This window comes from Mustelus asterias, chromosome 17, assembly GCF_964213995.1.
Source record: "Mustelus asterias chromosome 17, sMusAst1.hap1.1, whole genome shotgun sequence".
NCBI classification, from domain to species: domain Eukaryota; kingdom Metazoa; phylum Chordata; class Chondrichthyes; order Carcharhiniformes; family Triakidae; genus Mustelus; species Mustelus asterias.
Window position 1 is genome coordinate 56,704,244 of NC_135817.1, and position 17,429 is coordinate 56,721,672.

A 17,429-nucleotide genomic window follows, 5' to 3' on the forward strand; every position below is an offset into this window, starting at 1 on the left:
TTCTTCATTTGTATCTGAAATTCTACCTGTAGACATGGGGACAGTTTCTACGCCCAGTTTTACTTCCTCCCCATCCCTTAACTTTTTAACCGCTTGTGCATTATCAGCCTGTATTTCAGACATCAGGATATAGATAAGTTGGAACTTCCTCTAACTGAATATGTCTTAGCTATGAGGAGAGATTGGGTAAACTGGGCTTGTTCTCCCTGGAAAGACGGAGAATGAGGGGAGACCTAATAGATGTGTACAAAATTATGAAGGGTATAGATAGGGTGAACAGTGGGAAGCTTTTTCCCAGGTTGGAGGTGACGATCACGAGGGGTCAAGGTGAGAGGGGTGAGGTATAACTCAGATATCAAAGGGACGTTTTTTACACAGAGAGTGGTGGGGGCCTGGAATGCGCTGCCAAGTAGGGTGGTGGAGGCAGACACGCTGGCATCGTTTAAGACTTACCTGGATAGTCACATGAGCAGTCTGGGAATGGAGGGATACAAACGGATGGTCTAGTTGGACCAATGAGCGGCACAGGCTTGGAGGGCCAAAGGGCCTGTTTCCTGTGCTGTACTGTTCTTTGTTCTTTGAATAATTGCAACTGCCAAAATCATCTTATTTGGCGGCTGGCAAAATTCCTGTCTCCAATTTATTTCCAACTCCATTATTTCTTGCTTAATCTGAGCTAGATGCTAACGTAACTTAGACATCCTGTTTGCCCCTCAGTTGACAGCCAATGTCCTATCCATCATTATGACCTTGTACTTTCACCTTTTCATCACCACTCACCATTGTCCTAATTTCCAAAGATGTGCAGGTTTGGCCATACTAAATTGTCCCTTAGTGTCTCATGATGTGCAGGTTAGGTGGATTGGCCAATCTAAGTTGCCCCTTAATGTCCCAAGCTGTATAGTTAGGTGGATTGACCATGCTAAATTGCCCCTTAGTGTCTCAAGATGTGTGAGTTAGGTGGATTGGCGATACTAAATTGCCCCTTTATATCCAATGATGTGTGTTAGATGGATTAGCCATGATAAATGCGCAGGGATAGGGCAGGGGGATGGGCTTGAGTAAGATGCTCTTTCGGAGAATTGGTGCAGAGTTGATGGGCTGAAGGGCTTTCCTCTGCATTTCCGGGCGGCACGGTAGCACAGTGGTTAGCACTGCTGCTTCACAGCTCCAGGGTCCTGGGTTCGATTCCCGGCTCGGGTCACTGTCTGTGTGGAGTTTGCACATTCTCCTCGTGTCTGCGTGGGTTTCCTCCGGGTGCTCCGGTTTCCTCCCACAGTCCAAAGATGTGCAGGTTAGGTTGATTGGCCAGGTTAAAAATTGCCCCTTAGAGTCCTGGGATGTGTAGGTTAGAGGGATTAGCGGGTAAATATGTGGGGGTAGGGCCTGGGTGGGATTGTGGTCGGTGCAGACTCGATGGGCCGAATGGCCTCCTTCTGCACTGTAGGGTTTCTATGTTCTATGTTCTATGTTTCTATGTTCATTCTATGGATTCATCCTGAAAGTCACTGAACACTGTTGTGACAAATAAATGAGGTACCCTGATTCAAATTTGATTTTTGTGACTGTGCCTTTTGAATCCAATCATCCAGAGAGAGGATACGGAGTGTGGAGCTGGCTAGCACATGGAGTAACTGAAAAGGTGGATTCGCAAAGTATGTGAGGGAAAAAGGAATGGAAGGATACACAGGTAGGATAAGATGAAGTATGATGGGAGAGGGCTTGTGTGGTGCATAAAAACCGACATAGACTTGTTGGCATGAACGACCTGTAACTGTGCTTTAAACCTAGGAATTACACAGCCAATCTTAACTGAGCAGATTTGTTTTGGAAAACAAAGTCCTAAATATTCCATTTCCTCCAAAGTGAAGTGGAATAAGAGACAGATTGTGACACTGCCCGTCTCATTGTGCTGTGTTGTCGTCCACTTAAAGTCAGGATGTGCATCTTCAAAATGTAATCTTTACCCATTGTCTACACAACAGCTTTTGTTTTGGAAACAATGGAAGCCAAAATTTAAAAGCACTTTTTTTTCAATTCGGTGTTCTTCAGGCTATGTAGCATCAAGGCAGCTGCCATATGGCCCCACTTCCTGTCAGTGCAACAGAAATAGATGTGGTGGAGATTTCTCCAATTTTTCTCGATGGCAGAAACAATTTATGCTCCTGGACTTTATGCTCAACCTTTGTTCGACTTCTCTGAGGGGTGTTAGCATGCACCTTGGGAGGTGGGCTGTCAATCAACTTGACTCTAGAAGTTTCTTCAGGGAAAAAACATGTTTAGAAAATAAATTAGCAACTCTGAACATCCCATTCTCCTGACTAGGTTGGGGGTTTTGTGTGTGTTCTATTTGCAAATAAAAAACAAACCAAAGAAAATGCGGGAGCATTTTTACTATAAATGTAGCCAAGAGTGCAGATGTTTCACATTGACACTACAGTGGTTGTGTAAAGGTAAGATATGCCCAAAGTTAGGATCTGGCTTGTTGCCAGGGCAGAGTAAGATTGGCATCTGCCTATTCTTTGGCCTACAATCAAGATAGTCCTTTACTCTAGATTTTACATGACAACAATGCAGCAGATAACCATTTTAAAAAATTCCTTTGTGGGACATGGGCATCGCAGGCTGGGCCAGCATTTATTGTCCATCCCTAGTTGCCCTTGAGAAGGTGGTGGTGAGCTGCCTTCTTGAAACAATGATCCAACTGAGTGGCTTGCTCGGCCATTTCAGAGGGCAGTTGAGAGTCAACCACATTGCTGCGGCTCTGGAATCACATGTAGGCCAGAACGGCAGATTTTCTTCCCTAAAGGACATTAATGAACTGGATGGGTTTTCCCAACAATCGACAATGGTTCCATGGTCATCATTAGGTTCTTAATTCCAGATATTTTTTAGTGAATTCAAATTCCGCCATATGCCGTAGCAGGTCCCCAGAACATTAGCTGATTTTCTGGATTAATGTTCGCCTCCCCAAACATGGGCTATAAATTCGAAAAGAAAATTAATTTAGCACTTTAACTTTTTCCCAATTGTTATTCATCCAAATTAGAAAGATCAGTGGCTGTGTGGACTTAGGCACTGAAAGCTTTAGAACTCATCCTCTTCTGTTGACCCTACTCTCGCTGGGTCAAAATCCTGGAACTCCATCCCTCATTGTACTTTGGGTGTGCATAACCCATGTGGACTGCAGGAGTTCAAGAAGAAGGCTCACTACCAGCTTCTCAAGGGCATTCGGGAATGGGCAATAAATGCTGCCTTTGCCTCACAGGCCATGAACAAATTTAAAAAAACTTCCTTTCTCTTTCTCTATTATTTTTATGTTGTTTCCTAATGACATTTTAAAAGCTGCATGATTTTGACCGGCATTTCAGAAAATCCACACACAGAATGTGGAATGAGTTTCCACTAGAAAGGAATTACCTCACGTAAATGGTTAATCTGGCATTTTACGTAATGATAAAATTAATTTCATTGAAAAATAATGATTCACTTGTTTTTAGAGCCAATTCAGCCTTTCTTAACTGTTTTGGACAATGTCCCATCAAGTAAAGTGAGAGAAAAACAGAAAAATGCTGGAAAATCACAGCAGGTCTGGCAGCATCTATGGAGAGAGAATAGAGCCAATGTTTTGAGTCTGGATGACCCTTCGATAAGGATCACCTAGACTCGAAACGTTGGTTCTGTTCTCTCTCCACAGATACTGCCAGACCTGCTGTGATTTTCCAGCACTTTTCTGTTTTTGTTTCAGATTCCAGCATCCACAGTATTTTGTGTATACTTGAGTAAGGTGACAGTCTGCATTAGTCAGGAAAGTAAGCAGTTATCAATACAGAATTAGGATTGTCATCCCTTCAACTGACTCTTGCCTCCCCAGCACCCCACACACCCCACCTCCCCATCCCCTTCAACTTCCATGACCGAAAATGTCGCCATTAGGTTGAGGTATAAGCAACAATGTGAAAAACAAACTCTGAAATGAAAGCCAGGCTTATTTTAATACATATATAATTCGCATCCTATGTGCTAAGAGTTCCATATGTAAACATAAAGCATATTTCGTTAAAAAGAGTTATAAATCAAGGCCAATGTTTAATCGCATATCAGGTTTTTTTTCTCTTTTTCGCTTTTGTTTTCTGTTTTTTGTTTTCTTTTTCCGTTTTGAGTCCATGGTTGGCCGAGGTCAACTCGTAGTGTCAGAAACAAAGGAATATATAAATGCATAAGTTACATAATAAGTTTACAATATAAAATGCAAAATAACCTTGATTTGAATACTTATTTCTTACAAACGCACAGCGTTCGCGACTCTTCACATCTGGCGATCGCCTAGGTTTAAAAAAAAAATGCATTTGAGATCTCCTTAAAGGTTTGATGGTGGGTTCGCCCCGGCACAGGAGTGCAGGATAAAGAAAAATGGGAGTAACCTCCCAAGTTTCAGGTCCCGATCTGTTTTACATCAAGCACATTCACAAGATCCCGGTTTTTTTCAAAATGAAATTATTCCAGACAATCCCAGTTTTCCAATTCTTAAGAGATGTGTTTTTTTTAACTAGATGATGAAGTGTTTTGGCTCCAGATCTTTCTTTTGTTGTTTCCTTCTCCTTCATATCAGTGATCATGTCGTTTGTGACTCTTTCTGGAGAATCCATTTTATATCCAATTGATACAGTCTTTTTTTTTGCATGTCCGTTTAAAAACAAGTGCACACTTAAGACACCAGTTTGTTCCTTTTCACCAAACTCATTCATTTCCCCATATTTCATAGCCATTGCTTAATTTCTAATCCATCACGTAGCTTTCCGCACATACTCAAATCCAAATGCTTGGCTCAAGCCATGCAAAGTAAGAAATCATTGTACCAAATCATGCAGTATTGTCCAAGTCTCCCAAGTCTTGGAGAGATCTTCCACAATTTGTTTTTTTTCCTAATATACTTCGATGATAAATCCTGTTAACAAATAAATTCCAGAAGGTATAAATATTTCTTTTCAGAGAGCAAGAGTTTAACTGCTGAAGAACATCCAAGATGTTACACGTCAAGTCTTTGGTTTGTAGATTCTACATTTACATAATTTCTGACATGTTTTGTCTTCTCTTGCCCGTGCGTCGATCTTTGTTTTTTAAGTTCTATTATCTCAATATCTTGTTCCATGCAACACTCTTTGTCTTTCCAACATTGGTGTTTTTGTTCCTGATTGTCAACAGTGACAAGTTAATTGATCCCGTAAATCTTGTTTCAGTTTGTACACTCTCCATAAGGCACTTGTCTTTTAATAACTCAACTCTAATCGGTTAACCAGTCTTCAATAGACACGTGTCAAGCTTATTTCCTATATGTCAACACATGGTTTTACCACATCCAGTATTCGAGACTTATCACATCTTCAGTACGGTTTGAATCTACACTTTGTTTTATTTTTTTTCCAATTTAAATTCATAGTTATTAACCCAGTGTTCCATTCCCAGAGCAATAACCCAAGTCTTAATTGAGAACATGAGTATTGTTCAATAGTAAGTTCCAAGATGAGATGGCATGTGGGTGGCAGGATGTCTGGCATTTGGGTAGATGCCTCCAGTTGGTGAATTCCAGTATGGACTCGGAGCTGCAAAGAAACTAGAGGACGTCACAGGTAGAGCGGGAGGGTGGGGAGCCACAAAATTCACCTTTTGCTGGTGCGCGTGGTAGGTACTCATGTATGAGATATCTGTCGGATACTTGTACATGGAGGACTCAGGGGGGTGGGGCTGCAGGGCTTGTGCAATCCCGTGGAAGTCAAATTTGTAAGCATAGCGCTTGCCGTGGACTTTGGTCATGATGTTCTTGTCGTAGTAGTAACGCAAGGCCCTGCTCAGCTTGTCATAGTTCATGTTGGGCTTGCTCTTCCTCTCTCCCCAGCGTCTGGCCACCTCGTCAGGGTCCGTCATTTTGAACTCTCCATTCGTCCCCTCCCAGGTAATGCAGTTGGCGTTGGAGCTATCAGACAGGAGCTCCAGCAGGAACTGCCACAACTGAATCTGCCCACTTCCTGGAGTGGAGTAAAGAACTGTGTTACATCAATGTGTTCCCAAAAGGATTTGTTTGAATTGAGAGATGCAGGTGAGTGCTAAGGGCTAAAGTGCAGGACGTTACAGAGATTGATTATAGGTTAACTAGAAAAATGAAATACATCAAGAAGCTTGGTAGCAGGAAGAAGGCCGTGAGGTAAGGATTTCCATAGCGATAGGAAGAAAATATGATGGGACAGACGATCTTGATAGTGCAGTAAGGAAAAAGAGTGAAAGAAGATATTTTAATCAAGTAATACAATCATTATTAAACTTCTGTTAAAACTGCTTTTTACTACTGCTAAATTCAACATACCTGGGTTTGCAAGACGCTACTTGTAGCCCAAGAATTTGATAAGGATCTGTTAAAAATCACAATAACTATTAATATATTGACCTAGGATGCCCTGGTTTCTGCAACTTTTTAAGGAAGTTTATTCCAGTTTATGAAAACTTTGGAACTGTAATATTCATCCCTGCTTTCCTGGTGATTCAATGCCTTAATTTTTCACCATGATCTGACTCTCAGCCATCTAGACCAGACAGGTAGAAGCAGTGAGTTACTTAATATCGACTAAGGCAGCAGTCAGGATAGTGATAGACATCAAATCATAGGCTGGTGGAATGGGCAGGCACATGGTAGGCACAATTTAATTCATCCAAGTATGGCCTGATGCTTAAATAAAAGTAAAATACTGCAGATGCTGGCGATCTGACATAGAAACAGAGTCAGATCTTCATTTGTACTATAAACTTCTGGGAAGCAGGGGAAAAAATGAGGTAAATAAAATGATGATGGCTCATCATGGTGGCTTGATGTGTTTGGCGTAGCAATTGTCTCTTTACTCCTTCAATGGCGGAGATAGATGTTAACATTTTCACTTTGAGTGCAATTGTCAATTTGGGGCATTTTGAGCTTGAATTTATATTCATTTCCCCAAGCAAAATTATGGCTGAATTTTACAGTCCACCTGTGGACAGGAAAACAGGTAGCTGGACTCTAGGCTCTTGGGCACCATGCCAACTAGGGTATGGTACCCATTGTCAGTCCATCTGCCACCACACGCACACACACGCACACACACTTACAGACAACCGGGGAGCCATTAGGTGGGTCATCCACCCTTGGCCCACTTGAGGCCCTTAAATGGACAATGGGCAATTCATGTCTGATTCAGAGCCTTAGCCCACTGCTGCTCCAACACAATGTTTGGGGAGAGAGAGATCGGTGTCCAGCGTGTTGCCGTCAGTTTAACTCTGCGGGCTGCTGGTCAGCGAAAGGGTTGGGGATGGGCGGGGGGTGTGGGGAAAAGGGGAGAGGGAGGGCAGGTAAGGGTGGGAAGGAGGGAAGGAGAGGGGGGCAGGGGGTGAGGGGATGAGGGGTTGACTGCTTTTCAGCCCCCTGTGTCAACTGAAGACCCTTCCCCACCACCCCCCCCTACAGTTTAACCTCCCCACCATTCACCCTCTTCCTTGCTTGGTCCAACATGTTCCCCCAACCTTGGGCATGTCAGACTTGCCCCAGTGAGATGTCCAGGTCCATTACTTGAACATCACCTTCTTGGCGTACCAGCAGTGACCACCGCTCCTGCTTGTTGCTGCCCCTGTGCAAAGCCTCTGATTGGCTGACAGCACTGTGAGACAAGAGGTCCTCTTGGAGTTGAATGGAGGTTAGGCTTCAGACTCATTAATGGACTATTTCCCACAATATCAAAGTGGGGGTGGGGGGGGGGGGGGGGGGGGGGGGGCGGTGGGGGGGGGGGGAGGGGGTGAGCTGGCTAAGTGGGGATGGGCCCAACCCCACAATTCATGCAGTGTGTGGGCAGTCCACTCTCAGTGTAAAATTATATTTCTATTTTTTGGACTGAGGTGAGGAGAAATTTCTTCATCCAGAGGGTGGTGAATTCACTACAACGGCAAGTAGTTGAGGCCAAAACATTGTGTGACTTCATGGGCTAAAGGGATCAAGGGATAAGGGGGATCCGGATATTGAATTTGATGATCAGTCATGATCATAATGAGTGGCGGAGCAGGCTGGAAGCACGGAATGGCTTATTCCTGCTTCTAGTTTCTATTCGAGCCCCATCATTCAAGTTCCCACTCAAACTCATTTACACAATTGCAAATACAATCACTGAGAGCCTCCATCCTCATTCATGGGTGGGATCCTCCGGTGCAGCTGGAAGTGAATAGATTGTTGCTGGAATGCCAAATCCTCTGTTCTTTCTTGCAGTGGGGTGGCCATGGATGAGATTGGAGAATCCTGCCCAATATCTGCAGCAATTTGGCAGTGTTCGAGAGAGTAATTATTTGTTGTTCCTTTCTTTGAACTAAAAAATATTCACAGACATATTTCGGAATGGTAATCTGAAACAGTTGTACTGGAGTAGCTGAAAATTGGTCTATTGCAAAATCTAGGGATTCTGACTAAGTTTCTAGCCCATTTCCTGTGAGTCGCCTGGTTTGAAATCACCGAAATTGAGAGAAACTGAACCATTTAATAATTCTATTAATGTGCACTAGACAGTCTCTTAGTAAGGTAAGTAAGACCCGGCCTCAGGTCACTGTCTGCATGGAGTTTGCATGTTCTCCCCATGTCTGCGTGGGTTTCCTCCCGGTGCTCCGGTTTCTGCCCAGAGTCCAAAGATGCGCAGGTTAGGTTGATTGGCCATGCTAAATTGACCCTAGTGACAGAGGGATTAGCAGGGTAAAAGCACGGGGTTATGGGGAAAGGGCCTGGGTGGGATTGTTTGTTGCAGGCTCGATGGTCTGAATGGCCTCCTTCTGCACTGTAGGGATTCTATGTTTCTATGAATATTTAAACACTTTTAAAATATGTACATTAGCAGCATTTAAGAGGATCTGGGTATGTGAATAAAATAAAGTTAAAGTAAAGTTTATTCATTAGTCACAAGTAGGCTTACATTCACACTGCAATGAAGTCTCTATGAAAATCCCCTAGTCGCCACACTCCAGTGCCTGTTCAGGTACTGAAGGAGAATTTAACATGGCCAATCCACCTAACCTGCACATCTTTGGACTGTGGGAGGAAACCCACACAAACACGGGGAGAATGTGCAAACTCCACACAAACAGTGACCCAAGCCAGGAATTGAACCCGGGTCCCTGGCACTGTGAGGCAGCAGTGCTAACCACTGTGCCGCCCTAGGTAGGGAATAGAGGGATACTGACTGAGTAAGGGCAGAAGGTTTTATTTTAGTTCAGTTAGGACATCATGATCGGCACGGGCTTGGAGGGTCAAAAGACCTGTTCTTGTGCTGTTTTTCCTATGTTCTATGTCTGCTGCTGCTTTTTCTGCCCTAAAATAAGCTCAATTTGAAGAGGTTATTCAAACCATTGCATACAAATCAACAGCATGGGGATTAGCAGAGTAACTGCATGGGGTTATGGGGATAGGGTCTGGGTGAGATTGTTGTCATTGCAGGCTCAATGGGCTGAATGGCCTCTTTCTGCATTGTAGGGATTATGTGATTCTAAGATGCCAGAAGGGAAACACCTTTAAATGTCGGTTGTGTTAATCCAAGGTTTATTCAAAGAAAATTCATTATAGTAACCCAGCCAAACGCCTATACTATTGAATATTATATCTGCCACTTTCCAATAAAAATCATTCAATCGTTTATCTGTTAATTGAATTCTTATCATATGCAGGTTGGCGGCCATTTCTGGCCCCATAATAAAGTGATTGCATTTCAATAATCCATTAGACTAAAGAAAAAGACTTGCATTTATAAGGCACTTGGCATGACCACTCGATATCTCAAATAACTCAACAACCAATGATGTAATTTTTGAAATGAAGTCACTATTATACTACAGGAAACGCAGCAGTTACTTTGTTAATAACCAGGTAATATGCTTTTTGTGATGTTGATTGAATATTGACTGGGAGACTGGGGATAACTGCCTTGCTTTTTTTTGAAATAGTGCCATGGGATCTTTTGCACCCTCCTGAGCAGGCAGTTGGGACTCGTCTTAATGTCTTGTCCAAAAGATAACATCTCTGAGAGTGCAACACTTTAATACTGCATTACAACGTTGGCCTTGATTTTTGTGCTAAAACCCTGGCATGGGACTTGAACCTGGAATCTTCTGATTTAGAGATGAATGTGTTACCGATTTAGTCACGGATGGGAAGCATTTTGGGATGGTCAGAGGACGTGAAAGCATGTAAATTCAGGAGTTTTATTTTTTCCAAACACCATTATGGCTCAAATGATCCAACTCCAAACTGATTGGAAACTGACAATAAGATACTCTGGTGTGTATGGTTCAGTATTTGCATATTGGTTTACGAGCTACAGACGTTACCGGTGCATTGTTCTGTTTCCATTATCTCAGTCTTGTTGTCTTAGCCTATTGCTGTGCTTCTGATTTGTATAACATTTTGTAATAGCTTGATTACCTAGATTGTGGTGTAGTTTGTGCAAGTTGTATCACTGTAACCTGAATGAAATAGGCTGAACTAGTGTAAATGATTGGACACTTTAAGACACAAATTGCATAAGAGTTTAAAAATCTGTTTGCTGAAACTAGGCAAGACCCCAGATCACAGTGAGAAAGGAGAATTTCCTCTGCTTGCACCTATTTGCAGTTGGTTGCATATTGAGGTCAGGCAAACTGACAAAAGGGGTCAGGTTTTAAAAGATTTTAATGTTTACTAATGGATTAATGTACATGAATGCAACTAGTAGATGGTTAGGTTTCATTTAGTCATTTTCAGTGATTTCAAAATTGGGTTATTTACATGTGAATGCACAAGATGGCACCGGAGCGTGGTGCCTTCTTGCAAGCTGTGCCCAGCATACCTTCTAATTCTATCTATTACTCTCATTCTATGCTTGCATTCTGCACTCTCTCCTTTCCTTCCTTTTGTACGGTATGCTTTGTCTGTATTGTACACAAGAAACAATACTTTTCACTGTATACCAATACACGTGACAATAATAAATCAAATCAAGGAGGTAAGCAGCATTATTTAAGTCCGGAATTGCAATTACCTATCTGGTGACGAGGTTGGTCTTCCACTTTTGTTACATTTGAGGGAGATGAAGCAGTTCCTATAGAGGAATCGAAGAAGAAAATGAAGTCAAAAAGGACATTTCCTGAGAACAATTGATCTTAGTTTTTTCTGCTTAAGTTGGAGCTGAAATCTTTTTACAAGATTATGATGCAGTCACAATTAGGACTGAATTTTAACCGTTTCCACTTGAGGGGAATGGGTGATTAAGCCTGCAATAGCGGGCTTATCATTGAATACCCAACATGTTCCCACCTGCTGCGATCCTTCGGAGGTAAAAGTAAAATTTATTCATTAGTGTCACAAATAGGCTTACATTAACATTGCAATGAAGGTACTGTGAAAATCCCCTAGTTGCTACACTCTGGCACCTGTTCGGGTACACTGAAGGAGAATCTAGCATGGTCAATGCACCTTAACCAGCACATATTGTGGACTGTGGGAGGAAACCGGAGCACCCGGAGGAAACCCACGCTGACACAGGGAGAACATGCAAGCTCCGCACAGTGACCCAAGCCAGGAATTGAACCCGGATCCCTAGCTCTGTGAGGCAGCAGTGCTAACCACAGTGCCACTGTACCTGCCACAGGTGGACAGTTAAACAACTAATGGGAGGAGGAGGCTCTATGAACATTCCCCATCCAAATGATGGAGAAGCTGAGCATATGTGTGTGAAAAACAAGAGTTTGCAACAATAGTCAGCTGGAAGCACGGAGTGAGTGATCCACCCAGCCTCCTCCGGAGATCCCCGGTATGACTGAGATCCAGTCTTCAGCCAGTTGATTCACTTCGAAGAACCTGAGGGATATTGACAGGGTGGATGTGAGGAGGATGTTTCTTCTTGTTGGGAAACCAAGAACCTGGGTCACTGTTTAAAAAAAAAAGGGGTTGCCCACTCAAAATGGAAATGAGGTGAAATTCTTTTCACTCAGATGGCCGTGAGTCTTTGAAACTCTCTTCCTGAAAAGGTGGTGGATGCAGAATCTTTGGATATTTTCAAGGCAGAGGTGGATAGATTCTTGGTTAGCAAGGGGGTGATAGGTTATTGTGGGTAGGCGGGATGCAGGTTACTACCAGATTTTATTCAATGACAGAGCAGGCTTGAGGGGCTGAATGGCCTACTCTTGCCTCTTATGTAACTCATCTGATAGTAAGAATTCGCTGAGAATATTGGATAGGATGGGAACTCCGTTGACAGAAAGATCAGAAAGTAGAGGACACCTACCATAAATTGCAGCATATAAGTAAACCCAGAATATAAGACAACTCCATCTTCTTGCACCAAAAGTCATATGCTTGTATATACTCAGTGCGTAATGCAATGGCCACTTTCCAGCCACAGCACACTATTCTTGCGTTTGTAGTTAACCTCAGTTTTTCACCGCACCTATGGATGTTTTACTTACCAGCACCTCATAACCGGGTGCAATGGGTCACACAGGTGATGCAGGCCGTGTTGCAAAGAGGCAGGGGAGTTTAAGACATGCATACACAGAGCAAACATCATGTGGCAAATGACAAGAATGGTGACAATCCACACTTGCACAGGCGGTTCACATTTACACGAAGAGTATAAGTCAACCCTCATTTCTTGAGGAATTTTTTGATGCTTCGAAGGTCGATTTAGAAGCCCACATCTATAGTCGTTTAGATGAATATCAAAAGAGCCAAGGATGATGTGAGGCAAGACTTTTTAACGCAGTGAATGGGTAGGATCTGAAATGTACTGCATGAGAATGTCATGGAGGCAGGCTCAATTGTAGCTTTCAAAAGAAAATGTGAAGTAAAGAATTACAGGGCTACAGGGAAAGAGCGGAGGTTGGGACTAGTTGAATTGCTCCCGCAGAAAGCTGGCCTGAACACAATGGGCCAAATGGCCTTCTTCTGCACTGTAAACATTCAGTTATTCAATACTTCTCTCATTGGCTTTGTGTCCTGACAGCAACCTAGCTATCATACTGAAAACTTGTGCTACAGAAATTTTAAAGTTTATTTATTAGTCACAGGTAAGGCTTGCATTAACACTGCACTGAAGTTACTGTGAAATTCCCCTAGTCGCCACACTCCAGCGCCTGTTCGGGTCAATGCATCTAACCAGCATGTCTTTCAGACTGTGGGAGGAAACCGGAGCGCCCAGAGGAAACCCATGCAGACACGGGGAGAACGTGCAGACTCCACACAGACAGTGTGGATTCGAACCCAGGTCTCTGGCACTATGAGGCAGCAGTGCTAACCACTGTGCCACCGTGCTGCCTGGATTGTTCCCCTTCACAACAGGAGGACCAATCAAATCCAGCCAGTTACTGCTCCATCAGCCTATTCTCAATCACCAGCAAAATGATGGACAGAGTCACCGACAGCGATATCAAGCAACACTTACACAGTGATTGCCCAGTTTTACTTCCGCCAAGACCACTGGGCTCCAGAACCCGAGCTGAATTTTGCGCTTGTCGAGCAGGCCCAGAAGCAGACGTGAAATGTGTTTCTGGCCACAATTGCTCCCCCCCTCCCCCCCCAAGCGCGATTTCATGATGGCTGCCAATTAGCAGCCAGCTAGCATGAAACACATACTGAGAAAAGCTCAGCATTGCCGGGCGGCGGGAGGGGGGTTGGGTGCTGTGGGGGAGTGGTGGGTGGGCAGGCAGGCTGTGGAGTTGCCTCAGGGAGCCACAGACCTGTGAGTTTTTAAAAACTGCAGCAAACTGTGTCTGTGTAACACATTCAAGCACCTGACATCAGAACTCAAAATCATCAGTCCCAAGACATTTTTTTTTGCTGTATTTCACCCCGGACATTTCATCCTGCCCTGGATTGAGGTTGTCATGAAAACCGCTCGTCAATGTAAAAGCAGACAGACCGTCTAAAATCACTTTCAAGTGAATCCTTCATGGGCTTAATTGCTGGCTCAATCGTCAGTGGTTGCACCTCCAACTGCTGTGCGCATCCAGCAAGCGAGCTGCCGTGTAAGTGCGTGATGATGTCAGGACGCGTGCCCAAGGTCTTCACACATAACTTCCTGGCCCTCATTACAAACATGTTCAAACATGGATTATAGAACTGATGAGGTGAGCATGACCCTCCTTGACAGCAAGACAGCATTGAAGGGAATGAGAAGGCCTCGTAAAATTGAAGTAAATCAGAATCAAGGGAAAAATTCTCCACAGGCTGAAGTCATACGTAGTAGGAGAAAGAAAGACCTGCATCTATATAAATGTGTCTTTTTTTCATATCTAGTACAAAGGAAGGTGGTTCTTGGGGGTCAATCACCTCAGCCCCAGGATATCAATGCAGGAGTTCCTCGGGGCAGTGTCCTAGGCCCAAACATCTGGAGGTGCTTCGGAAATGCCATTTCTTCCATTGTGAAGTCACACTGCAGATTGTCATCATTGTCACTTGATTCGAGAAAAATGTCTGCATGGTTCGCAGGTTTCTGCCATGGGCCATCGTGTGACTGAGGAGGCCAACTCTCAACCCACAGATCTTTGGCCACATGGGGTAGGATGTCCCATGAGGTAGTGGGGTCCGGGACACAGGATTTGTTCCTTATCCTTTCCTTCTCTGTTGTCGCTCTGCCCCATCATTACGAGGTTGTGACATTCAGCGAAATGCAGCTTGATGGACAAGTTGCAGCCATTTTGAATGATTGGTAGCAAGCTCGTCCCTCGGGTTGATGGCTGCATATTGTTCAGTTCCATTTGCAATTGTGCAGATAGCGAAGCAGTTTGTTCCCACATGCAGCAAGCACATTCAGATCATTGTGCCTTGCAAAGTGCCAGGCAATGGCCATCTCCATCTCAAAGTAAAAAGAGACTAACCACCACCCCTTGATAAATATTAGCGACATTACACTCATTGAATCATCCATCATCACTGGGTTTGGATTCACAGAGTGGAAATTTAGCTGAACCATCCATAGAAATACTGGGGCTACAGAGTATTTACAAAGCACAAGTCAGGAGCATGAATATAAACTCTCCATTTCCCAGATGAGTGCTGCTCCAACAACACTCAAGGAACCACACAGGACCAAGCAGCTCACTTGATCAACACCTCATCTACCGCTTTAGACATTCAATCCCTCCACCACCCAATTATAGAAAGGATATTATTAAACTAGAAAGGGTGCAGAAAATATTTGGCTGCAGTATTTATCATTTACAAGGTGCTTTGCAGCAAATTGGCAGCATGGTGGCCCAGTGGTTAGTATTGCTGCCTCACAGTGCCAGGGATCCAGGTTCGATTCCCGGCTTGGGTCACTGTCTGTGTGGAGTTTGCACATTCTTCCCGTGTGGGCGTGGGGTTCCTCCAGGTGCTCCAGTTTCCTTCCACAGTGCAAAGATTGGCCATGCTAAATTGCCCATTAATGTCAGGGGGACTAGCTAGGGTAAATGTATGGGGTTATGGGAATAGGGCCTGGGTGGGATTGTGGTCGGTGCAGACTCGATGGGCCAAACGGCCTCCTTCTGCACTGTAGGGATTCTATGATTCTATGAAATTTCCAAGCCTCCTGCAATCTCCCAAACCCGTGACCCCCACCACCCCAGAAACAAGGGTAGCAGGCGCATGGGAAAACCACTGCCTGCAACTTCCCCTCCAAGTCACACACTACCCTGATGTAGAAAAATATTGCTGCTCCTTCATCATTGCTGGGTCAAAATCCCAGAACAGCCTACCCAACTAAGAGGCAGAGACACAAAAAGTGGAGTCAGACCTTCCAGGAGTGAAATTAAGAAGCACTTCTTTAAACGAAAGGTGGTAGCTGTCTAGGACTCTCTCCCTCAAATGCCAATTGATATTGGATTAATTGTTGATTTTTTAATAGATTTCTGTTCCCCAGAGGTATTAAGGAACAAGGGGCAAAGGTGGGTATATGGAGTTAAGTCACAGATCAGCCATGAGCTCTTTGAATGGTGGAGCAGGCTGGACAGGTTTAATGGCTAACTTCTACTCCAACATTCTTGTGTTCCTAACAGCAGCTGGGAGTAACCTCCACAGCACAAATTACAAGTTCAAGAAAAGGTGGCTCATCATTACCTCTCAAGGAAAATTAGGAAAGAACAGTAAATGTTTGACTGGCCAGAGACACCCATTAATGAATTGACAAACAAAAATCACAACACTACAGTAAGGGCATTTTTATAAGATTGAGGCTAAGGTACATTGATAAGAGAGAGCAGAAGGAGCTTTACTATGCGTTTGGTAGATCGAACCAGGGCAGGACCTACTCAGTTAATGGTTGGGTGTTGGGGAGAGTTATAGAACAAAGCGATCTAGGGGTACAGGTTCATAGCTCTTTGAAAGTGGAGTCACAGGTGGACAGAGTGGTGAAGAAGGCATTCGGCATGCTTGGTTTCATCGGTCAAAGCACTTAATACAGGAGTTGGGACGTCTTGTTGAAGTTGTACAAGACATTGATAAGGCCACACTTAAGAATGTGTACAGTTCTGGTCATCCTATTATAGAAAGGATATTATTAAACTAGAAAGGGTGCAGAAAATATTTACGAGGATGCTACCGGGACTTGATGGTTTGAGTTATAGAAGGAGAGGCTGGATAGACTGGGATTTTTTTCCCTGGAGCGTAGGAGACTTAGGGGTGATCTTATAGAGATCTATAAAATAATGAGGGGCATAGATTAGGTAGATAGTCAATATCTTTTCCCAAAGGTAGGGGAGTCTAAAACTAGAGGGCATAGGTTTAAGGTAATTTTGATTTGATTTATTATTGTCACATGTATTAACATACAGTGAAAAGTATTGTTACAGACAAAGTATACCGTTCATAGAGAAGGAAATGAGAGAGTGCAGAATGTAGTGTTACAGGCAGAGCTAAGGTGCAGAGAAAGATCAACTTAATGCAAGGTAGGTCCATTCAAAAGTCTGACGGCAGCAGGGAAGAAGCTGTTCTTGAGTCGGTTGGTACGCGACCTCAGACTTTTGCATCTTTTTCCTGACGGAAGAAAGTGGAAGAGAGAATGTCTGGGGTGCGTGGGGCCCGTGATTATGCTGGCTGCTTTGCTGAGGCAGCGGGAAGTGTAGACAGAGTCAATGGATGGGAGGCTGGTTTGCGTGATGGATTGGGCTACATTCACAATCTTTTGTAGTTTCTTGCGGTCTTGGGTAGAGCAGGAACCACACCAAGCTGTGATACAACCAGAAAGAATGCTTCCTATGGTGCATCTGTAAAAGTTAGTGAGAGTCATAGCTGACACGCCAAATTTCCTTAGTCTTCTGAGAAAGTAGAGGCGTTGTTGTGCTTTCTTAACTATAGTGTTGGCATGGGGGGACCTGGACAGGTTGTTGGTGATCTGGACACTTAACAACTTGAAGCTCTCGACCCTTTC

General features: G+C 43.8%; 2 protein-coding genes across 2 annotated transcripts in view; one reads left to right on the forward strand and one right to left on the reverse strand.

The window, feature by feature from the left end:
- kcnj15 (potassium inwardly rectifying channel subfamily J member 15) overlaps positions 1-6,011 on the forward strand; it is a 74,342-nt gene extending 68,331 nt beyond the window's left edge. The window contains exon 3 of the mRNA XM_078232735.1: positions 5,954-6,011. Within this exon, the coding sequence (XP_078088861.1) occupies positions 5,954-5,957 (4 nt within the window). The 3' untranslated portion in view covers positions 5,958-6,011. The remainder of the gene's footprint in view (positions 1-5,953) is intronic.
- The window catches only part of erg (ETS transcription factor ERG), a 261,573-nt gene continuing 248,122 nt past the window's right edge, over positions 3,979-17,429 (reverse strand). Inside the window, 4 exon segments of the mRNA XM_078232731.1 lie at positions 3,979-6,026; positions 6,362-6,387; positions 6,389-6,407; positions 11,067-11,126. Coding sequence (XP_078088857.1) covers positions 5,506-6,026; positions 6,362-6,387; positions 6,389-6,407; positions 11,067-11,126 — 626 coding nt within the window. The 3' untranslated portion in view covers positions 3,979-5,505.